Source organism: Tyto alba, unplaced genomic scaffold (genome assembly GCF_018691265.1).
Source record: "Tyto alba isolate M040663 unplaced genomic scaffold, T.alba_DEE_v4.0 Super-Scaffold_7, whole genome shotgun sequence".
Taxonomy (NCBI): domain Eukaryota; kingdom Metazoa; phylum Chordata; class Aves; order Strigiformes; family Tytonidae; genus Tyto; species Tyto alba.
This window is the reverse complement of record NW_024881328.1, coordinates 18,066,874-18,087,589: the sequence shown is the minus strand read 5'-3', so window position 1 is coordinate 18,087,589 and position 20,716 is coordinate 18,066,874. Positions and strand designations below refer to the sequence as shown.

The 20,716-nt window shown below is 67.3% G+C and overlaps 4 protein-coding genes across 6 annotated transcripts; 2 read left to right on the top strand and 2 right to left on the bottom strand.

Moving 5' to 3' along the window:
• Positions 1 to 552: 552 nt before the first annotated feature.
• Positions 553 to 3,061, bottom strand: LOC116959632 (ciliogenesis associated TTC17 interacting protein). Of its 2 annotated transcripts, XM_042784208.1 has the most exons (9): positions 2,979 to 3,061; positions 2,635 to 2,847; positions 2,437 to 2,492; positions 2,051 to 2,137; positions 1,704 to 1,874; positions 1,379 to 1,503; positions 1,212 to 1,288; positions 1,023 to 1,111; positions 553 to 798 (listed from the first exon to the last, which is right to left on the bottom strand). In XM_042784208.1, exons 1-9 carry the CDS (start codon positions 3,052 to 3,054, stop codon positions 568 to 570), a joined length of 1,125 nt encoding a protein of 374 aa, XP_042640142.1. In that variant the 5' UTR covers positions 3,055 to 3,061; the 3' UTR covers positions 553 to 567. The 2 variants fall into 2 exon arrangements, with proteins under 2 accessions (XP_042640142.1, XP_042640143.1); XM_042784209.1 differs by lacking the exon at positions 1,704 to 1,874.
• A 395-nt stretch (positions 3,062 to 3,456) lies between these two features.
• On the bottom strand, positions 3,457 to 15,705 carry PNKD (PNKD metallo-beta-lactamase domain containing). Its single transcript, XM_042784269.1, has 10 exons — positions 15,624 to 15,705; positions 15,095 to 15,296; positions 6,224 to 6,339; positions 5,881 to 5,993; positions 5,567 to 5,625; positions 5,332 to 5,424; positions 4,897 to 5,060; positions 4,683 to 4,769; positions 4,477 to 4,592; positions 3,457 to 4,266 (listed from the first exon to the last, which is right to left on the bottom strand). The coding sequence occupies exons 1-10, from the start codon at positions 15,691 to 15,693 to the stop codon at positions 4,093 to 4,095; spliced, it is 1,194 nt and encodes a 397-aa protein (XP_042640203.1). The 5' UTR covers positions 15,694 to 15,705; the 3' UTR covers positions 3,457 to 4,092.
• TMBIM1 (transmembrane BAX inhibitor motif containing 1) lies at positions 8,249 to 14,434 on the top strand. Of its 2 annotated transcripts, none has more exons than XM_042784268.1 (12): positions 8,249 to 8,318; positions 11,386 to 11,666; positions 11,807 to 11,889; positions 11,977 to 12,041; positions 12,173 to 12,226; positions 12,377 to 12,427; positions 12,618 to 12,657; positions 12,804 to 12,841; positions 13,069 to 13,156; positions 13,251 to 13,346; positions 13,609 to 13,662; positions 13,760 to 14,434. In XM_042784268.1, the coding sequence occupies exons 2-12, from the start codon at positions 11,414 to 11,416 to the stop codon at positions 13,901 to 13,903; spliced, it is 966 nt and encodes a 321-aa protein (XP_042640202.1). In that variant the 5' UTR covers positions 8,249 to 8,318; positions 11,386 to 11,413; the 3' UTR covers positions 13,904 to 14,434. The 2 variants fall into 2 exon arrangements, with proteins under 2 accessions (XP_042640202.1, XP_042640201.1); XM_042784267.1 differs by lacking the exon at positions 8,249 to 8,318 and adding an exon at positions 9,813 to 10,351.
• Positions 15,706 to 15,903: 198 nt separating the features above from the next.
• LOC104367931 (angio associated migratory cell protein) lies at positions 15,904 to 20,316 on the top strand. Its single transcript, XM_042783727.1, has 11 exons — positions 15,904 to 16,039; positions 16,394 to 16,546; positions 16,917 to 17,036; positions 17,189 to 17,328; positions 17,448 to 17,592; positions 17,748 to 17,831; positions 18,116 to 18,231; positions 18,619 to 18,722; positions 19,217 to 19,307; positions 19,621 to 19,775; positions 20,042 to 20,316. The coding sequence occupies exons 1-11, from the start codon at positions 15,952 to 15,954 to the stop codon at positions 20,115 to 20,117; spliced, it is 1,272 nt and encodes a 423-aa protein (XP_042639661.1). The 5' UTR covers positions 15,904 to 15,951; the 3' UTR covers positions 20,118 to 20,316.
• Positions 20,317 to 20,716: the final 400 nt, after the last annotated feature.

The following is a 20,716-nucleotide window of genomic DNA, read 5'->3' as shown; positions in this document are numbered from 1 at the left end:
CGGTGGCCCCACGGGAGTAGGGGAAAGGCCGGAGGAGTGGGAACGAGGAGGAAGCAGGCGTGCGTTGCACAAGCACATGAGCACGACAGAATGCACCCTCAGCTGCAGGGGGAAGCGCCCGGCCTGGCAGGCTCCGCGGCGCAGGGTGCCCACGCCCCCCCCGGGGCGGTGTGACCTTCACCCCAAAGATGGGGTGCTCAGCCTCGTCGCAGGTCAGGCTGCGCCCACAAAAGCGGGGCAACCCCATCCTCAGGACCCTCGTGGCTATGGAGGCAGGCGCTTCTTTGGGGCACCCCTCTGCCAGCCGGGCTGTGCCCCACGGAGAGGCGGGCATCGGGGTCTGCCCCCAGGGGGGAGAGGGGGGTGGTGGGCACTGGGTGATGAGCCTGGCCCTGCTTCAGGCACCCCCCATCCCAGGCAAGGGCTAGAACAGCTGGGAGGGGGACAGTGTCCCCCTAGACTGGCATGGGGGGGGGGGGGCATTATCATGCAACCCAGCCCCCCTCTTCTCCCCGTGCCTCAGTTTCCCCAAGGCAAACGAGCCTGGACAAGCAGTGTGAAGCAGCTTTATTCGCCATTAGCTGGAGGGTGGGGAGGTGGGGGGCTGGGGAGGGGGTTGGCAGCCCCGGAGGAGGCAAAGAGGCTGCTGGGGGGCTCCTGGGGGGCAAAGAATTGGGCAGCGAAGGAGACGGGGTCATGAGGCTGCTGGAGAAGCAGGGCCTGGAGGAAGTCAGCCAGCAGTACCCAGAGCTCAGGGTGCCGATGGATGTAGGCGGCGTGGGACGCTTGCAGCTCCTCCTGCAGTGGGGTGGGCATGGGCACCAATGTCCCCCCTCCTCGGGGTGCTGTTCCAGGGTGGTGGGGCAGGGTACCTGGGTCCTTTCCCACACTTGAGGGGGTGTAGGAGAGGATGCTGGCCAGCCTGCCCCCCCCCCCACCCCCCACCCCGCCCTGTGCCCCCTGGACCCCCCAGGGGAGATCCTGCTGGAGAGTGGCACAGCCCCCTGTCCCCCCCATCTCACCTTCCTGTCCAGGAACCAGGAGCGGAGCTGGATGTCCTCCTCCCAGTCCAGGGGCTGTTTGGGAAAGAGGGGCCGGGGCTCGCCCCTCCCTGGCAGCAGAAAGGTGGGGCAGGGTGTTCCCCACTCAGCCGCCAGACAGCGGGCAGGGGCTGCCCGTGCTGCGGGGCACAAGCCTCCCCCTCCCCGTACCTGTCTCGCTGAGGACAGACTCATCCTGCAGAAACACCAGCATCGGGCAGCCGACCTGCTCCAGCCGGGCCAAACGCCTGCAGGGGGGAGAGCTGGTGACCCCCCTCCTGGGTCTCTGCTAGGCTGGCAGGGCTGGGGGTGCCCTCGGCTGAACCCCCCCCCCATACCCGTTGGGGAGGAAGCTGCTGTGCCAGGTGGTGGAGACGCCGGTGATGGTGTGCATGGCTCGCTCGATCACAAACACCTCTGCCTCCGCCGAGCCCACCGCCTGCCACTGGACGCCCAGGGAGCGCTGGGGGGGCACGGCCAGGAGTCACCCCTGTCCTGGAGTCAGTCCTGTCCCCCGGGTACCATCCCCATGCCCCCCCCCCCCCCCCCTTTCCATGCTGTCAACCACATTCTGCTCACTCCCACCTCCTGCATCCCACCCTGGCACCCCCAACCTGACCCCGACTGCCCCCATCCCACGGGCTCTCCCGACCAGCAGCTCACGTAGCTGGAGGTGCAGAGGCAGCCCTCGGTGTCGATGGCCGGGAAGACGAGGCCGGGGGGCACTGCCCGCTGGCACGCCAGCACCCGCAGCAGCAGGAGGCTGGCACCCTCCAGCAGCAGCCCCCGCAGCTCAGCCCGGCCGTAGGAGAAGCTCCGGCAATACGGCTCTGCCTGCAGAAAGACCCGGCCGTCTCATGGGACAGCCACAGCTCCACAGTCCCCAGGAACCCACCCCCCCCAACAGCCTGGGGGCACCCCTGAGCGGGACAGGCCAACCATGCCCCCCCTCTCCCAGGATGTGCCCCATCTGGGGGAGCAGAGAGATACACCCCACCCCCCAGCCTTACCTCTCCCTCCTGGAGGCTCTTGGTGACAGTTATCCCATGCTGGTGGCTCACGATATGGGTCCTCCTCTCTACGGGCTGTGCTTGGAGCTGTGGGAGGGGTGGGGGGGCAGGGGGTGGGGGGGCAGAGCCAGGGCACTCCCTCTCTGAGGTGGCACACCCCAGCACCCCTTTCAATCAGGGTACCACACCAGATGCATTGTGGGAAACTCCCCACTCCAGCTGCCACCCAGCGCAGGGGATGGGGACCAGGCTGGTGGGACAGACCTGGTGTCCGAGCTGGGGAGGGGACACCGGGCTGCTCACAGCCACCTTTCAGGGGGGCGCAGCCCCCAGGAGGGCACCGCTGCAGGGCAGGGGGGGGACACGGCCACCGCCGCACCAGTCACCTCCAGGCGCTCCAGCTCCTCCTGCTCCAGGGTCTCCAGCTGGGGGGTCACGTAGGCTGGCAGAGCAGAGCCCCGCTCAGCCCGCCCCGCTGCCAGTGCCGCGGTGCCCCCCATCCCAACCCCGAGGGGGATTGGGAAGGGGACACACACACACACACACACCCCCCCCCCAAGCCTCCCCCTCTCCCCACAACTCACCTTTGAGGGTGCCGGAGCTGGGCACGCCGTCCTGCCTGCCGCGGGACCCGGCTCGCACCAGGAGGCAGCGCCGCGCCGGCTCGCCCGCCCGCTCGTAGGGAGCCCACCGGGCTACCAGCCACCACTGGCCCGGCCACCGGGCCCTTGCCCGGTCCCTCGCTGCCACCCCCTCCAGCGTCTCGGCGAACAGGCAGCGCTCCAGCTCCCCCGGCCCTGCCCGGAGGGACCGTCACCCCCGCCCGGACCCCCCCCCCCCCCCCCCCCCCTGCACCGAGGACCCCCGGGGGTGCGGCGGGGGGGAACAAGGAGGGGGGGGGCGGGGGGGGGCGGGGGGGGACACCCACCGATACGTCTCAGGAACTCGGCGGCTGCCTCCGTGAGGGTTGGGGTCTCCTGCTGGCACTCGGCGGGGGGCTCCATGCTTCGCCTGGGGGGGGTTCCTGCTGCCGGACCCGCGGGTGAGGGGGTATGATGTGTCCCCCCAAAACTGGTGCCCATATGTGTAAGGAGGGGAAGGGGGGGGTGCACAGCCTTCCCCCCCCCCCCCCCCCCGCCCCCGGCCTCAGCAGCCCCCAGCCCCTGTCGCCCCTCCCATCCTTCCCCACGGACTCCCTACACCCCTAAGCAGCCCCCCACCAGAACCTCCCCCCTCGCCCCCCCAGACCTGCCCTGGCCTGAGCCAGGTGCCCCCCCCCCCACGCCTCAGCGGTCTCCGTAGCAACGGCCTAGCCCCGCCTCTTAAAGGGGCAGCGACCTTCAGCGGGGTTTTGCCTGGGGGGGAGGCCCGCCGACCGCCGATGAAAAAAGCCGAACAGATACAAGTCCGATCCAGTCTTTTAATTCGGGGGGTTTGAGGGAGAGGGGGATCCAGTCCCCAGTACAGCAGCACACCCTTACACCCCCTCAGTGTGCCCCCATGGCCCCATCTGGGTGTGTCTGTGTGAGCGGGGGGGGGGCTCCAGCACCAAGGGTGGGGTGCAGAAGAGCCCCTTGCCTGGAGATAGTACTACACCCTCGCCCCCTTGCTGGCTCCATAAAGGCCCCCCGCCAAAGTTGATGCACAGCACTGGGGGCAGCCAGGGGTAGGAGGGGTTCCCTGAGTGCTGGGGGAGGGGGGGGAAATCGGGGGCTCCTAGAAAAACAGGGGAGGAGGGGGTAGGAAAAGCCCTTGGTGCCGTCCCTACAGCCCCAGAAGTGGGGTGGGGGTGGGGCTACAGAATCCCAGAAAAGGGATCGACGTGTTTCTACATGACAGCTGGTGACCCCCAAGTCTGGGGGAGCAAAGGCAGGGATCGCTTACGGGGGTGCTCACACGGGAGGGTCCACTCTTACCCACCCTCAACCCTGCATCCCAGGGGGAAGATTCACAGCAAAACAAATCACAGAGTCTCGGGCCCCCCATGCCTGAGTGGCACCCAGCCCCACGGAAAAGGGGGGTGTCTGGGGAGGGCTGGGGGTCTAGGTGGCTTTGTAGAGGTCCTTGCGCCTCCGCACCTCCTTCAGGACGCGGGCACGGAAGGCGTCGGGGTGCTCCCCCCCGCCCCGCCGCAGCCCCAGCGCTGCCTGCAGCTCCGGCCGGTGGGTCCGCAGGAAGGGGTTGTAGGTCTGCTCCTCCCCCAGCGTGGAGGGACACTGTGGGGGGCAGCAGCTCAGCCACCCCGCCAGAGGCAGCACCCCTGGCAGGGGCCACCCCCCCCCCCCCCGCCACACCAGCACCTCCTTCCCCTCTAGCATCTGCCGTGCAAGAGGGTGTTGGGGTGCAGCATCCCCACCGAGGGATGGGGGGAACCCCACAAGGGGCTGGGGGGCTGCAGCCAGGGGACACTCCCCCCTCAGCCTCACCGTGCTCCTCTTCTCCTGGCGCTGATGCGTCGCCCACCGCAGCTTCTGCTCCAGCGCGGGGTTGTCCAGCTCCAGGAGGCTGGCGAAGGTCAAGCACTCCAGTGCGTACTCGTGGCCTGCAGACCCCCCTACCCCTTAGCATCACCCCCGCCCGGCCCCCCCAGCGGGGGATACAGGGGACACCAGTGGCTGTTCGGGACACTCACCTGGCCACAGCAGCGTGTCCTCGCCCAAGCCCACGGCCACGTCCAGGGAGGCGAGCATGGTCTCGGGGGAGCCCTCAAACAGCCTGCCTGGACCCCCACGCGACTGCCTGTCACGGAGGGGGGATTGGGGTGTCCCCCCCCAAGCCCTTCCCAGGGTGGGACACCCCCCCCCCCCCCCCCCCAGCCACCCACGTTCAGGGTTGGGCGCACTCACCGCAGCCAGCGAGGAAGAGGAGGTCCCCCGAGAAGAGGCAGGGGGGGCCACCGAAGGGCCCCCCATCCAGCACATATACCATATGGCCCACAGTGTGGCCGGGCGTGGAGAGCGCCTCGAAGGTCAGGCAGCCCACGCTCACCTTCTCCCTGTCTGCAAGCGGGCTGTGCCGTGCACAGGGGTGCACCGTCAGGGTGCCCACCCCCACCCCCCACCCCCCAGCACCTCAAAACACCCCCCTCCCCTTTCAACCCTCCCCCCGGTGCACCGGTGCCGTGAGCGTGCCAGGTCTCTGCCCATGATGTGGGTAACACGGTACTTGGGGGAGGGACTGGCGGGTGGGTGGAGCAGACAGTGGTGGTGGTTGGGGGTGAAACCTCCCCGCCCCCCCAGATTTACCGGGGTGCTGGGTGGGATGCAGGGCGCAGGACTTACTTGGTGAGCTCCGGGATGGCGTCGAGGGCGCTGCCGTACACCTTGCAGGAGCCGTGCTGCTGGCGGAGCGCCGCGTTCCCCCCACTGTGGTCCCTGCAGACAGGAAGCTCAGCACCCCTAAATGTGTCCCCCCCACATATCCCCACCCTACGTGGGGTAGGGCTGGGGGTCACCGCAGCTGAGGCACCCTCCACGGCAGCCACCGAGCCCCGCAGGGCCCCCTCTTGCCCCGTACCAGTGTTTGTGGGTGCAGAATATGGCCTCCAGCATCACCCCTTCTTCTTCAATGGCAGCCTAGGAATTGGGGGGGGGGGGGGGGGGGGCGTGGGATGGGAACAGAGACACCCTGAGTATCAGTCTCCTCCCAAACCCGCCCTCCAGCTCCCCAAGTGCTGGGTGAGCCCTGCTGCCCTCCAACCTTGCCCTGGGCAGTAAGGGCTGCAGATTAAGGGCAGATTTCCCCCCACCCAAAAAAGCTAAAAGAGACATGTCACCTCCTCACCTGGGGACACCCAAACACTGGGCTGGGGGGGCTGGGGGGGGTCTCACCTGCACGGCCAGTGGGTCGGAAGGGTCGACAACTGCTGCCCGGCCAGAGCCAGTGTCGATGATCAGGTAGCTGTAGTTGTTGGAGAGCACAGGAATGGGCAGGATTTTCACCCCTGGGGGGGGGGGGGGGGGGACAGACAGACATCAGGGCATGACCCCCCTGCCCAGGAAAGCGCAGGGACGGGGCCAAACTCCCCACATCTTAAATCCAATTCTCAGTTAAACTTGCTTCGGGCAATTTGGCAATGGCAACCTCTCCCCACCCCGAAGTGCCAGCACTGGGGGACACGATGGGGCCACGGGGGGGGGGGGGGGGGGAGTGGGGGGCCTTGCCAGGACTCACCGGGGAAGCGGCAGGGCTGGGGTGCGGAGTGGCCGTGCGGGTACCGCTCCCGGGCCTTCTTCACCTGCCGCTGGTAGAAGAGGTAGCCCAGCCGCGTGCGGGCATACAGGCTGTACCTGGGGAGCGCAGACACCCCCCCGGCGTTGACCCCCAGCCCCCCCACGGGGGGACACAGACAGGGTCGCTTTCCCACACGTGGGAAACACACCCCACATCCCCCTCCAGATCTGCAGCGAGGGCAGAATCGGTTCCCCAGGCAGGTCCCTCCCAGCTGCTCCAGGCAGCAAGGACGGAGTGGGGGGGGGGGGGGCATTGCTACAGGGGTGTCCATCTGTCTGTGCGTCTGCCCGCCAGGGCTCTGCTCACCGGGATGGGCTGGAGCCCCAGGGATTTATCTGCAGCAACACTCCGGCTGCCGAGTGTCCCTGGGGTGTGCCCCCCTAAGCCCTGGGAGCGGGGGGGGGGGGGGGCCATGTCAAGGGCTGACCCTGTTCTGGGGGCCTGGCCCGGGTGTCAGGGCCGCAGGGAAGAGGGAAGTGGGAGCAGAATGAGCAGAGGAAAAGGGAGGGGAGAAACGCCTCCGCAGCGTGGGCATGCAGGGGTGCAAGAGATGCAGGCTGGGGGGCTCGGGGCCCATTTTTATACAGGATCGTTTCAGGGCTGGGGACGGGGACCTGCTGCCATGAAGGATGTGCAGAGCCCCGTGCAGAGCCCCGTGCAAAGCCCATCCCTGGGCCAAGGGCATCATCCCCCGGGATGGCGACATCCTTTGCGCTGGCACCGGCAGGTACACCGGGGAGGGATCCTGGCAGGAGCCGGGGGTCCCCTGCAGCTGCGGGGGGTGGGAGCCCGAAGGTGGGGAGCGGTGGGGTCCTGCCAGCACTGGGCAACAGGGTCACGGCCGGGGCACCGGCGTGGGTCAATGATTAGACCCGAGGGAAGGAGCCCCCGGAGGTGGCGGGGGAAGGTGTCAGGTCCGAAAAGGGACCGTGACCGTACTGGGTGTCTGATTCCCGGCGCTGCGAAGTCCCCCCCCCCCCCCCCCCCCTCCCCGGGCAGCTGGGCTGACACCGCCTGCCCTGGCCCCTACCCCCGGTCCGTGGGGCTGAGCACCCGTGGAGGGAGGGCTGCCCCCCCTCCCAGCCCCTCCCGGTGCAACAGCGGAGCCCCAGTCCCCCCCGCACAAGCAGGGGGGGACGGGCCCTTCTTCCCGGAGGCAGAACAAAGGCGGGCGGCGGTGGCTCCCTCCCGGCGCGGGGGGGGGTGTGTGTGTGTGCGTGGGGGGGGGGTGTGTGTGCGTGGGGGGGGGGGTGTGTGCGTGGGGGGGGGGGGGTGGTGGTACCGGAGCGGCGGACACTCACCCCACGCGGAACAGCAGCGGCCCGGCGAGGGCCATGAGGGCGGCGGCGGCGCGGCGGGCGAGGCGGCGGAGGGGGGGGCAGGCGGCCCCCAGCCCACGGGCACCGGCCGCCGCCGCCGCCCGCAGCGCGGCCCCGCCACGGCCCGGGCGCCGCCCCCCGCGCCCCGCGGCCATGCCGCCACGGACCCGACCCCTCCCACGCGCGTCACGCCGCCGAGACCCACGCGCACCCTGCTGGTCACGCCGCGTCACTGCCGAGGGAACCGGGCAGCGCGGGGCGTGGGGGGGGAGACCCCCCCCCCCCCCCCACACACACACAGAGCCCCCAATCGCGTCACCGGCGGAGAGGAGGGGGATTCCTTCCCCCCCCCCCCCCCCCCCAAATCGCCGCAAAAGGTGTCCCCGCAGCTGACGTCACTGCGTGGTGAAGGGTGTGTGTGTGGGGGGGGGGTCCCTAAGTGACATCAGAAGAAGGGGCAGGGGGGCGGCTGGGTGCCCCGTTCGGCGGGCGGTGGGGGGGTGTGGGAGTGGGTCCGTGGGGGTCCGTCCCGGGGAGCGAGAGGAGGGGGAGCGCAGCCCCGCACCGCGCCCCAGCTCACCCGGCCCCACTCGGGGCGCAGCGGCGCGGAGCCGCCGCGGGAGGGCGCGGCGGGACGGGGGGGGGGGGGGGGCGGGCGGTGCCTTTCCCCGCCCCGGCCGGTCGCGGCCAGAGTCCGGCGGAGCAGCGCGCAGCAGGTAGGACGGCCCGGTCCCGGTCCCGGTCCCGGTCCCGCTCCGGTTCAAGCCCGTGGGCACCCCCCCCCCCCCCGCCTCCCCGCTCCCGGCGGTCCCCCGCCCCGTTCCCGCCGCCCCCCCCCTCCCCCCGGCCCTCTCCGGTGCCACAGCCGGCGGGGCCGAGCGTCCCGGAGGGCGTCGGGGACCGGGCGGGGGTGGGAGGCCGGTCCCCGAACCGCGGGGACGCGCTGCGACCCCCCCGCTCCCTTTATTCCCGGAGCGGGTGGGGGGGCACTTCAGGTCGAGGTCCGGCGCGGCGGGGGTAGCGGGGTCGGAGCGGGGTCCCGCGGAGGGACAGGACCCCCACGGACGGGACCCCGCTGCGGGGCTGGTACCGTTTTTTGGACCCCACAGGATCGCGTGGGTGGGTAATTGGGGCGCGGCATGGAGTGGTCCGGCGTGGATCGCCATCTGTTGTCCTGTGGAGGGTGTCCCCGCGGACCCCGTGGGGTGTCTCAGGAGGTGAGGGCGGGGGTCTGTGCCCGGAAGGGTGTGGGGTGGCACCCGGGGGGGGTGTGTGTGTGTGCGTGGGGACACCTCAGTCACATGTCCCTGCCGACGGTGAGGAGGCTCAAGACGGGGGGGGGGGGGGGGGGGGGGGGGGGCAGAGAGGTGGTGGGAATGCTGAGGTCTTGCAAACTCGTGTCTTGTGTGAGCGGCATCAGGGGGGAGGGGGGGGGGACAGCCAGGGAACCCGTCCTGGGTGGGCTGCGCTGGCTCTCGGGGCGCAAGCCCTGCCGAGCTGGGCCGAGCCAGGCCGAGTTGTGTTGTGCCGTGTTGGGTTGCCCCGTACCGGGCTGTACCGGGCTGTACCGGGCTGTTCTGTGCCGTGCCACGCTGTGCTGGGCTGTGCCGTGCCGTACCAAGCCCTGCCATACTGGTGGGAGCTTCCAGGCTCCTCGGGGAAGTCAGCTGCTTTCCCAGGCAGCCTCGCCGTGGGGAGCCATGGGGAAAGCCCTGGCCCTCACCCCAAACCCTGATCCCTCCCCACGGTGGCCCTTGGCGCCCCAAGGTCCCTGTGGAGCTGGTGGCAGGGGCCCGAGCCTGGCAGGAACACCGGGACGGCCGGTGGGGATGCTGCCCAGTGCCACCCGTGGGGCCGTGTCGGGGGTGACGGGTGCCAGCACCCCAGGTCCCCGCCATGTGCCCCCTTATCTGTGCTGAGTCACGGTGCCAGTGCAGAGCAGCGCCCTGTCCCTGGGGGCATCACGTCATGCCAGGGCCACCAAAGCTGTCCTGGTTGGCCCTGTCACTGGTGACCTCCGGTTTCGGGGCCCCGCTGTGTCGTGGCCCGGGGAGGGTGCACCACCTCCCGGGGTGCGGCGGCCGCGGGGACCAGTCAGGCTGGTTCCTTCCCCATCCTTAGGGCCACGGTGCTGGGGTGGGGACAGGAGGGGCTGGGGCAGCTGGCAGACCCCTGACATGAGGTGCTGGCCATGGGCACAGGGTGGGACTCCCGATGACCCCGTGCCAGCTGGATACACCTCGCTCTCCCCAGACACCCGGGTTTCCTCCTGGGGACTCTGGTTCCCCCTAACCGAGTGCTGGTCACAAGGGTTTTCCTAGTGTCAGGCTCCTATTTTTGGCCCTTCCCTGGCCCCGCAGATGAGGCAGTGCAAGGGGGCACCGGGTACTTTTTCGGGAACTACAGAGTGGCGAAAGTGAAACTTCCAGGATGGGTGGTCACCGCCACACTGGTTATTTTTGGCACCGCCGTCATCGCGATGGCGAAGGGCGGCACGGCCGCGGCAGCTCTGCCGCGGCTGGAACAGACGGACAGTGGGAGGGACGGAGGGACAGACACTGAGCTGCTCACCCCAGCCGGGCATGGCTGGCCCAGGTGTGCCCCCTCCGGCACCGCTGCCTGCCCAGCCCTGCCGCTGAAAGCACCGGCGTCACGCTGAAAGAAGCTCCCAGTCCCCTCCCAGCCTGGTCCCAGTTGGGGTCAGATCCTGGTTCCTTCCCGGGAACGGTCCTGGAGTCACGTTACGGCTGTGAGCGGGAAGGGGGGGGGGACGTGGGGGGTCCTGGCAGCCTGCCTGGGGCTTGGGGTGCGAGTCCCCCGGTGCCAGCACCAGAGGGGCGGTGGGCAGGTAAAGGCCTGGCATCGGCTCCTGACAGCGCCATTGTTTTCTTGGCCTTGGAGATCCTGTCTTCCTTCTCCTCCTCCACCTCCTCCTCCTCCTCCTTCTCCTTCTCCTCCTCCTTTTCCTCCTCCTCCTCCTGGGGCCAAGTCCAGCAGCTGGCTCTGGGCCCAGGCTGGCTGATCATGACTGCCGGGGGCTCTGCGAGGGGGCCCAGCATGGCCTGGGAAGGGAGCTCAGCCCCAGCGGGGCGGGGGGGCATGTCCTGGCTCCCCTCCCTGGGGATGCATCCACCTCCCTCCGAGGTGACGCGGCTGGTGCTTGTCCCTGTAACTCTCTGGGGGGGGCATTTAGGAGTTCTGGAACTTCTGTGTGACCCGCTGGGTGGGGGTCACCCCCGGAATAGGGGGGAGGGCAGTGGGGTGTGCAAGGGTGTGATCAGGATCAGCCCCGTGTTTCCATCCCAGGCACCGGGTAGGGTGATGTCGTTTGTCCCCAGGGTGGTGGCACCAGGAGCTGGAGATCAGCCAGGGCATGGGGTGGGGGGTGAGGGGAGGGAGCTGGGAGGGTGGGGGGTGCTTCCTGCCCCCCAGCAATGACAGGGTGGGCTCCAGAGGCTGGAGAGGTCACGTCCCCACCGTGGCTTGAGTCAGTGCGTGGCTGTGCCCAGCCCGTGGCTGGCCACTGACGCAGGCACCGGGGACTCAGGGCACAGGAATGCAGGTGGCCCCGGCCGAGGGACAGTGGGGACGTCCCTCACCTCTCATTGACCCTCTGGCACTGGGGCCAGCTCATCCTTATTAATTAGAAGCCACTATTAAAGTGGGAGGAGGAGGTTTTGTGGCTCCACTGTCCCTGCACCTGTGGCTCCACTCACTGGGGACACGTCCTGCCCGGGGAGGGGGACCTGTGCTGACACCCCCCCCGTCTTCTCTCCCCTCCAGGTGGCTGTGAGAGACGCAGGGAGCCGGCATGGCGCAGCCCAGCGCACCCCCCCCTTATGATGACAAGAACCCCCTCTACCCCCCGCCCCCAGGGGGGTACCCCCAGCCCCCCTACTATGCCGGGGGGTACCCTGCAGCTGGGGGGTACCCTGCAGCTGGGGGGTACCCAGCAGCAGGGGGGTATGCTCAGCCGGCGGGGTACCCAGCAGCAGGGGGGTACGCGCAGCCAGGGGGTTACCCCCAGCCAGGGATGGCCATGCCCACCATGCCGATTCGGTTTGGTAAGTGGGGGCACCTTGGTTTTGGGTTTTTTTTTTTGTTTTTTTTTTTTTTTTTTTGGAGGGGAGAGCACTAGAAACAGGGGTGGTATGGGGGGGCTGCACAGCCCACCCTGGTGCTGAGGGGTGTTCCCCCACCGCAGGTGACGATGGCATCGGGGACGGCTCCCACCTCCAACCGGCTGACTGGGATGACAGGAAAGTCCGGCATGCCTTCATCCGCAAGGCAAGTCCTGGGGGGGGAAAGGGGGGGCACCCGTTAGGGTGGGGGGCCGGGTGCTGACCTCCGCCTCCCCCTCCCCGTCTCTCGCAGGTGTACGCCATCATCTCCCTGCAGCTGCTGGTGACAGTGGGGATCATTGCCGTGTTCACCTTTGCGTAAGTAGGAGGTCCCTCCTTAGCCTTGCTCTGAAAAAGGGGGGCAGCCTGGCCCCATGTCCCCTGGGAGGGGTCCCATGAGGAAAATAGTTTGTCCCCCCTCCCTCACGCTTGTCCCTCCCATCCCACAGCTCCCCTGTCCGCTCCTTCGTCCAGAGGAACGTCGCCATCTACTATGCCTCATAGTGAGTAGGGGGGTCTGCTGGCTGGTGTCCCCTCGTGGGGTGCCCTCTGGCAGCTGGCACCCCACAATTGCAGCCTCCAGCCTGGAGGGGGTGGTCCTGGTGGTGTGGGGGGTGTGTTGTAGGGCTGACACCCGCTGTCTCTTTCTGCAGCGCTGTGTTTCTGGTGACCTACTTGGTGCTGGCCTGCTGCCAGGGTCCCCGGTGAGTTGCTGGTGGCAGGGTCACGGCGGGGGGGGGGGGGGTGGAAAATGTGTGGATGTGGGGGGGCGGGGTCTCTCCAGGTCATCAGGATTGGGGGCCCTGCCTGGAGCTGCCCCTAGGGTGTGGGTACAGGGGGACACGACATGGCTGCTGTCACCAGCTCAACCTCTCCGCTCCGTTTTGTCCCCAGGAGACGCTTCCCCTGGAACATCATCCTGCTGAGCATCTTCGTGAGTGGGCTGGGGGTGCTGGTGGTGCCCCCATGGGGCTGGGAGGTGTAGGGGGGGATGTATGGGCAGGCGGGGGGGGGCAGCCAGGAACTGCTGCCCCCCCATGGTGCCACTTGTCCTGTTGAGCCCACCCTTCTCTCCCGCAGACGCTGGCCATGGGGCTGATGACAGGGACGATCGCCAGGTACGCCCCGAGGACCCTGTGGTGACAGGAGCTGGGGTCCCTCCTGTCCCCCACTGTGCGGCTGCCTCAGAGGAGAGGCTGCCAGGAGCTGGGGGACACCCCGGTCCCCTGGGCTTGGGGACAGGAGGGTCCCTGCCCAGGACTGGGGCCATGGGGGGGTCACCAACACCCCCCTGGCAGGGATATGCGGAAGCGTGGGGTGACTCGGGTGTCCCCTTGGTCCGCAGCATGTACCAGACCAGTGCCGTCCTGATCGCCATGCTCATCACTGCCATCGTGGCCATCATCGTCACCATCTTCTGCTTCCAGACCAAGGCAAGGAGCAGGGGGGGGGGGTCAAGTGGCGGGAGCTGGGCAGTGGGGACACCCCGAACTCTCCCGTGACGTATGTGTGTGTGTCCCCTGGCAGGTTGATTTTACATCGTGTCCGGGGCTCTTCTGTGTGCTGGGCATCGTGGTCATGGTGACCGGGATTGTCACCGCCATCGTTCTTTCCTTCAAATATGTGAGTAGGGGAGACAGAAGGGCTGTGGGGTGACACAGGTGTCCCCGGGGCTGGCATGGGCAGGGGGTTTTGGGTGGTCCCCCTTTGCTGGGAGGCAGGGTGTGGTGCCGGCCACGGCAGAGGCAGCTTGCCCGTGGGTGGAGGGTGCATCGGCATCAGCAGCATCTCCCGGGGGAGCCGGGTGCGGGCAGGACCTGCCCTGCCTTGCCCGCTGCCTGCCAGCACCCTGGCTCACCCTGCCCCTGTCCCCTTCCCCACACAGGTCCCCTGGCTCCACATGCTGTATGCGGCCATCGGCGCCATCGCCTTCACCCTGGTGAGTTGACGGCTGGGGTGGGCAGAGCGTGTCAGGCAGGGACCGAGGTGGGGTTCCCCCCTCCCCAGTATCTGCCTGACACCCTCTGCCCCCCCAGTTTCTTGCCTATGACACTCAACTTGTGCTGGGGAACAGGAAGAACACACTGAACCCCGAGGAGTACATCTACGGTGCCCTCACCATCTACACTGACATCGTCTACATCTTCACCTTCATCCTGCAGATCGTGGGCCGGGATTAGCCCTGGGCCCCCTCCTCTCCCCTTCTCGCTGCCTCTCACCCCCTCCTCTGGCCTCTGTACAGGATATGGCTTCTTACCATGACTCCTAGTGCTTCGGCATCCTTACCTGTAGGCTGCTAAGGAAAGGGCTTCCTTTACTCACCCCCCAACAAGCCACCAAGGGCGGTGGGGGGGACCGGCTGCCAGTGTTTAGGCAGTGCCTGGCCCCAGCACCATTTGCCGAGGCTGTGCCAGTGGTGCTGGGCTGGCAGCAGAGCGCCACGGTCCTGCCTGGGCGTGGGGAGCTGGCAGCAGCCACTGGGATCGTGTCGGGATTTTTTTGGCAGAGGCCGGTCGGTGTCATTCACTTGGTGCCTTAAACGCGGCTCCAGCTGTGCCCCCCTCCCTGAGCCGTGGCGGTGCCCAGGGTGGGCAGGGGGCAGCTGGGACTCTCGTGGTAGGACTCGGGGCAGAGCTCACATCACTGAGGCCCTGCAGCCACGGACATGGGCGAAGTTGCACTTGCTAAATAAAACACTTTAATTTTCCAGACGGTCCTAGTCTTATTGGTGCGGCAACTCCCACAAAAAACCCGTGGGCAGCTTTAGTTGGCTTTGGGGCAAAAAACCCAAGGTCGAGCCGCTCCAGGCCTGGCTTCCCTCCCCTGCCTGCGCTTCTTCCACCCTTGTGGGCAGATTCCCTAGCTGCAAAGCAGCTGGGACACCCCCCCCCGCTGCGGGGGCAGGCACCGAGGAAGCAGCTGTTGTGGCACCGAGCCGTTCTGCTCACCAGGGATGAGGTTTATTTGTTGCTATCCAGCCCCACAACCACCCCACGGGCTGGACAGGGAAGGCAGGTGCCAGTGCTACAGGCACCTTCAGGGTGCCAGGCTGGGGGGAGCCTGGCTATGCCCTCCTGAACACCCTCTCGTATCGCTCCGTCTCGTACTCGCCCTGGTTGGCTTCCATCATCCTTTGGCGGATTTTGAGCTGCTCCAGACGGTTTTTGTCCACTTCCCGCTTGGCCAGGAGGAAGAGGATGATGCCGGAGGGCATGCCGATGGCCCTGCAGGACAGACAGCGGGCAGGAGATGAAGAGACCGGGTGGGGTAACAAGCCCCCCCCCCCCCCCCCTCCCACCGGTGCTGCGGCCCCCCGGGACACCCCACCCCAGGCGTTGCAGAGAGCCTCCCCCACTACCCGAGCCACTCACCAGGCCACCCACACGGGCTTCATCGGGTTCTTGCCCTTCTTGCGCGTGGGGATGTACTCCACCCCCTCGGGGAGCCCCCCGCGGCCAGGCTCCCGGCTGGCCGGTGGTCCCGCCGGCCGGTGGCAACTCCGCCGGAGGAGCCGTGCGCCCGGGAGGGCCGGCCGCCCCCGGGGCCCGGCGGGACCCGCTGCCACCAGCAGCCCTGTGGGGAGAGAGGGGGGTGGGAGGGAGGGAGGGAGAGGCGGCCACGGGGCTGCGAGTGCAGGGGCTCAGCCCAAACCGCCCGAGACCCCGGCCCCGGCGTGGGCTCGGGGGGCCGTGGCCAAGCGAGCCAGGGGCGTGGTTAAACCGGGCGTGGCGTGGCTAAGACCTCCCCTCAGGCGGGGCCGAGGCCCCGGGGCGGGTCCCGGGGGGGGAGTGGTGGGGGGTGCGTGTGTGTGTCGAAGCGCGTGGGGCCCGTGCAGTGAGGGTGGTGGCGGGACGCTCCCGGTTCCCCCCGTCCCGGCGTCGCCCGCCCACCCGCCGTTACCCCGCAGTCCGCCGAGCGCCGCCGCCGCCGCCATGGTGGGCCAGGCCGGTGTGCGGCGGCCCCGCTGCATGCTGGGAGCGGCAGTCCGCCGCGCGGGGGCTGCCGGGGGGAGGCGCTGGGCGGGCCGCGCCGCGGAAAACTACAGCTCCCAGAGCGCACTGCGCGGGGAGTGGGGTCGACCTACCCCGCTAGCGGAAGGGGCGGGGTCTGGGTGAGGATGCGGGGCAGGGGTTGGCTGAGGAGGGAGGGTGGCGGGTGGGGATTGGCTTGAGGCGGGGCTCAACGGCGGAAGCGGCGGTGGCGGGGTGCGGTGCGCGGGCAGGCCGGCATGGAGCCCGCCGAGGGCTCGGGGGCTCTGGGCTTCCACGGCGACGAGGAGATCATCGAGGTGGTGGAGCTGGGCCCGCCTGGGCCGGGTGAGACGGGGCGCCCTCCGCCGTGCACCGGGCAGGGCCTGCGGGGGCTCCGGCCTCCCGCCGGGGCACCGGGAACGCTCCGGCCCCGCCCCAGTGCCAGGCCCGGCCGCGGGTCCCGGCCCGTTCCCCCCCACCCCGGGCCTGCGGCCTCTCCCGGCGTCGCGCCCCGCTCGGCGCCTTCGCGGCTCCTCCGCTCCGGGTCTCCTGGCCGCGGCAGCCTCGGGAACACACATCCCTCCCGCTGCCCCGTCCCCTGGGGACCCCCGAGGGCCTCCCCCGTGCCCGCAGCCGCCTGCCCTGGGAGGGCCGAGCCCGGTAGGCTGCGAGCCGCGTCCTGACCTTCGCCCCCTGCAGATGACCTGGCTGACGAGATGGAGGATGTGGACTTTGACGACGAAGGGGCGGAAGAGCCCGACGCCGAGGCTTGGGAGACGGAGGATGATGAGGGGGTGGAGGACGGCATGGAGGTGCAGGACGACAGCGAGGTCACCTTCTCCCTCCACTCGGGTGAGTGGTGGGCATGGGCAGCTGCGGCTGGGGTCCCCCTCGGGACCTGCTCCCACACTGGCTTTCCCCAGAGCGAGGGGATGCAGCAGGTCCTTGCCAGGCCGCCATCTCCCAGCCGCTCCTGGGACAGCTGTCGGTAGCGAAGCCCTTCGAGCCTCCTACCATGGCAGCTCACCCCGAGCTCGGCAGACAGCTTGTGCTGCTCTTTCCCCATGGAAAGAACAGATTCCCGCTGGTTGGGGTTGGGGAGTTCAGCTTGCTGACATCCCGCCCGGACCCAGCGCTTTGTGGGGTTTGGATCCCCGGGGAGCATCAGGTGGGACGTGAGCGGCGTTGGAGCCATGTAGCATCTCTTTACTCTCCTGTGAAGCTTCTGTTTTCTGTGTGAGCCTCGACCCCAAGACCAACACGCTGGCAGTGACGGGTGGGGAGGATGACAAGGCCTTTGTGTGGCGTGTGGGTGATGGAGAGCTCCTGTTCGAATGCTCAGGTGAGGTGCTGAAGGCTGGCTGAGTGGCTGTGTCCTCTCTCAGCTGCGTCTCTCTAGACACTCTGTTCCCCAAGCGATGCTCTGCTGGAGCTGAGCTCCTGAGTGGCCTCTGTGGCTTAGCCTGAGCAGTCTCTGTCCCCCGACATCTCTAGGACACAAGGACTCGGTCACCTGTGCTGGCTTCAGTCACGACTCTGTGTTTGTGGCCACGGGTGACATGTCTGGGCTTATCAAAGTGTGGCGGGTGGATGCAAAGGAAGAAGTGTGGTCCTTCGAGGTGGGGGACTTGGAGGTGAGTGGTGGGACCCCTGGTGCCATGGGGAGCTCGTGGGCCGGCAGCTGGGACTCAGCGGCGTGGCAGGGGGGTGGGATGCCACCCCCGTGACGCTGCCTGTCCCTCTCTTTGCCCAGTGGATGGAGTGGCACCCACAAGCCCACGTCCTTCTGGCGGGCACGGCTGATGGCAACTCCTGGATGTGGAAGATCCCCAGCGGAGACTGCAAAACCTTCCAGGGCCCTGCGTGCCCGGCCACATGTGGCCGGATTCTGCCTGACGGTGAGACACGGGGGCTGTTTGGGGTTAGGAGTGTCACCAACTCTGACGGATGCAGCTGCCACTGTCTGTCCTCCTACTTCTGCCAGTCTGTGCTGAGTGGGAGGTGGAGGGATGAGGGGAGCTCTGGCTCTATTCGTGGGCCCTTTCTCACCCAGGGAAGCGAGCAGTGGTGGGGTATGAAGACGGGACCATGCGCATCTGGGACCTGAAGCAGGGAACCTCGCTGCATGTCCTGAAAGGTAGGGAAGAGGGTAGTCACCTGGGGTGCTCCCTAATTGGGGAGTGGCGCTTTACAGTGGGCTCTGACCTCTGTGAAGGTGGAGAGGTGGCACTCTCTGAGGCCAGGGGCTGCCGGGGGGAGCCTGGCACTGGGTTTCCCTGTCCCCACAGGTGGCTGCTCCTTGCCACCAGGGTGCTGGCAGAGCTGGGCAAGGTGGAGGCTGCAGGAGGGAGGGTTTCAAAGCCCACCAGGTCTCCACGGGGAGGACACGTGGAACTCATGTCTCTCCTGCTCACCCTCCAGGCCAGGATGGCCACCAGGACCCTTTGACGTGTGTGGCCAGCAACAAGGACGGCAGTTTGATTATGACGGGCTCTGTGGACTGCCACGCCAAGCTGGTCAACTCTGCCACAGGCAAGGTGGGTCCGTGTGGGTGGGGGCAGAGCCAGGAGCCCCGGGGGACTGGCCTCCCGAGCCCCTGTCCTGGGCCGGGCTGGTGTCTCAGGGTGGTTTGGGGCTCGGCCGGCCCCGAGCAGCCTGTGGTGGCCACCGGGAGCCAGCAGAAGGCGCCCTTGGCCAACACAACTGCTTCCTCCCAGCCTCTGGTGGGACCTGGAGCTGGGTGGTCCTGCTGGGCTCATAGAAGAAAGTTCCCCCCCTTGTTTGCTCCCAGGAGCTGAGGTTCTGGGGTCGAGCCTTGGTGTCCAGGGGGCGTAGGCTGGATCCTGAGTAAGGAAGGGGACCTCAGTGTGACTGAGGGTTCCCTTCCCTTCCCTTTGGGGACTAGTCAGCCTCCGTCCTCCCAGGTGGTGTGCGTATTCAAGATGGAGAGCATGGCCCCCAAGGCTCCAGCTGGCGAGGGTGAGGAGGCAGAGTCCAACTCAGTGGAGTCGCTGGGCTTCTGCAACGTGTGAGTGTGGGGACAGCCCCTCTTCAGTGAATCTTACAGGGGTTGCTATGAACGGATCCATTTCCATCCCTCGTGCTTGTTCTGCTGCGTTTCTCTCGCCTCCGTCCTTCCCAGCTGGCTCTGGAGATCCTGGGTCACTTGGGGGTGACATGGAAGACAAGGGACACCAGCTGCTCAGCGTTCCCCTCAACCCGCTGGGTTTCTGGGCTAGCCTGATGGACCACCTTTTGGCTGGGATACCCTCCAGACATGGCTGATGGGGATCTTTCCTACCACGACATTGTCTTCTCCCTCGTGAACCTCGGGCTGGTTGCTGACTTTGCTGTCCTGTTGGGTTTCCTGATCAGAGTGTTTCGCGGCTCTGGCCATTGGGTTGTCCCTCATCTCAATATGCTGTAGCTCTCATCATAGGATTTGCCTTCAACTTTGATCCTTAAAGCATCTCCACCCCTGTTTCCGCCAGGCTGCTGTAATGGCTGTTCCCCTCTCTGTAGGATGCCACTGGCTGCTGTGGGCTACCTGGATGGGACGCTGGCTATCTATGACCTCTCCACGCAGAGCCTGAGGCATAAGTGCCAACATGAGGTATGGCCCTACCCCTTCTCCCTAGGCCTTGGGGGAGGGGGGTGGTGGCGTCTTTGGGCCCATTTGAGACCTCACTTGGGGGCTCAGAGGCTTTCTTGGGGCCAGTTCCCAATTTGTGCTTCTCCCTCAGCCCCTTGGGCTTCCCCTAAAGGCAGCTGCAGTCCCTGCACAAAGGATGTTCCCCGGAGCTTGGGCCTGGGGGCTGGCTCTCCTAGGTGTGGGGATGCTAGACAACACTGGGTGGTGCTTGTGGGGGGAGCTAAGACTTGCTGGGGGTCCCCAGTGCTCAGCCTGTGGCCTCCCCCTGTCCCAGTCAGGGATTGTGCAGTTGCTGTGGGAGGAGAGCTCGGCCGTGGTGTACACCTGCAGCCTGGACGGGGCCGTGCGGCTCTGGGATGCCCGCTCGGGGAAGATGATCAGCGAGTACCGAGGGCACTCGGCCGAAATCCTCGACTTCGCTGTCAACAAGTGAGCGGGGAACCCCTAGACCCCTTCCCTGCTGGGTGGAGGGACCAAGGGTGGCAAAGCCTCCAGCCTCAAGAACTTGAATCATGGGCTGACTTTCCTTTGGGGGCCCCAGAGGTCTGCTCCTTAAGGTGGGGGGACAGACCCAGGTCCAGGCTGAGAGTTGAGAGTCTCAAGGGGGAGCGGGGCAGATCAGAGCTGGGCCAGGGGGGCTGGGTGAGGGATGCCCAAAGCCCCCAGCCCCATCTCTGAGCCCTGTCTCCCCCCAGGGATGCCTCCATTGTGGTGACGACCTCGGGTGACCACCAAGCCAAAGTCTTCTGTGTCCAGCGCCCCGATCGCTAGGAACGGTGCTGAGGGATGGTGTCCTGGCTCTGCCAGGTGGCTCATGTACAGAGGGAGGAGGGAGATGTGTTTCACCACCCTTCTCCAGTGCGTGCTTTGTAATTTTCCAGCCTGCCCTGCTTTGCTCTCACCAGCTGGGGGCCAAGCCTGGGGTTTTGTATGAAAATGTCTTTTAATTATATAAATTATTTCACCTAAACAGGATGCCATCCACTCTGCTCAGTGGGGGGCAAGAGGACCTGGGGAGCTGTGCTCCCACCCTCCTCAGGGATCTCGCCAGCATCCAACACTGGCCTGAGGATCAATGGCAGATGGTTTTATGCTGGTCTGGGTGGGGGCAATATCCCCATTCTAGCTCTCCCTGGTAGGGGGAAGGTAGATTTCTAGCTGAGGGTAGGAGAATCAGGCTCTGAGCAGCCCAGGAGTTCCCTCACACAACAGGCTACTCCTCAACCTGGGCACAGCCTTCCCACTTCAGCCCCCAAGGCAGAGATCACCAGAAGCAATTTGCTCTGTGATAAGAGTAATTTTCCACCTTGTACCTGTGACTCCAACCACCCCTTCCAGGGCAAGGCCATACACCTTGACAAGCCAAAGCC

What these genes read in the sequence shown, in the direction of transcription:
- LOC116959632 (XM_042784208.1), bottom strand. Translation starts at nt 3,054, where the DNA reads ATGGAGCCCCCCGCCGAGTGCCAGCAGGAGACCCCAACCCTCACGGAG. An exon ending in AGGAGCTGGAGCGCCTGGAG is followed by an intron (nt 2,138 to 2,436) that starts GTGACTGGTGCG and finishes CCCCTCCCACAG; the next exon opens with CTCCAAGCACAGCCCGTAGA. An exon ending in GCCTCTGCACCTCCAGCTAC is followed by an intron (nt 1,504 to 1,703) that starts GTGAGCTGCTGG and finishes GTGCCCCCCCAG; the next exon opens with CGCTCCCTGGGCGTCCAGTG.
- TMBIM1 (XM_042784268.1), top strand. Translation starts at nt 11,414, where the DNA reads ATGGCGCAGCCCAGCGCACCCCCCCCTTATGATGACAAGAACCCCCTC. An exon ending in TCATCCTGCTGAGCATCTTC is followed by an intron (nt 12,658 to 12,803) that starts GTGAGTGGGCTG and finishes TCTCTCCCGCAG; the next exon opens with ACGCTGGCCATGGGGCTGAT. An exon ending in ATGACAGGGACGATCGCCAG is followed by an intron (nt 12,842 to 13,068) that starts GTACGCCCCGAG and finishes CTTGGTCCGCAG; the next exon opens with CATGTACCAGACCAGTGCCG.
- PNKD (XM_042784269.1), bottom strand. Translation starts at nt 15,693, where the DNA reads ATGCAGCGGGGCCGCCGCACACCGGCCTGGCCCACCATGGCGGCGGCG. An exon ending in GCCATCCCGGAGCTCACCAA is followed by an intron (nt 5,061 to 5,331) that starts GTAAGTCCTGCG and finishes TGCACGGCACAG; the next exon opens with CCCGCTTGCAGACAGGGAGA. An exon ending in GCCAGGAGAAGAGGAGCACG is followed by an intron (nt 4,267 to 4,476) that starts GTGAGGCTGAGG and finishes TGCCCCCCACAG; the next exon opens with TGTCCCTCCACGCTGGGGGA.
- LOC104367931 (XM_042783727.1), top strand. Translation starts at nt 15,952, where the DNA reads ATGGAGCCCGCCGAGGGCTCGGGGGCTCTGGGCTTCCACGGCGACGAG. An exon ending in GCTCCTGTTCGAATGCTCAG is followed by an intron (nt 17,037 to 17,188) that starts GTGAGGTGCTGA and finishes CGACATCTCTAG; the next exon opens with GACACAAGGACTCGGTCACC. An exon ending in TCAACTCTGCCACAGGCAAG is followed by an intron (nt 18,232 to 18,618) that starts GTGGGTCCGTGT and finishes CCGTCCTCCCAG; the next exon opens with GTGGTGTGCGTATTCAAGAT.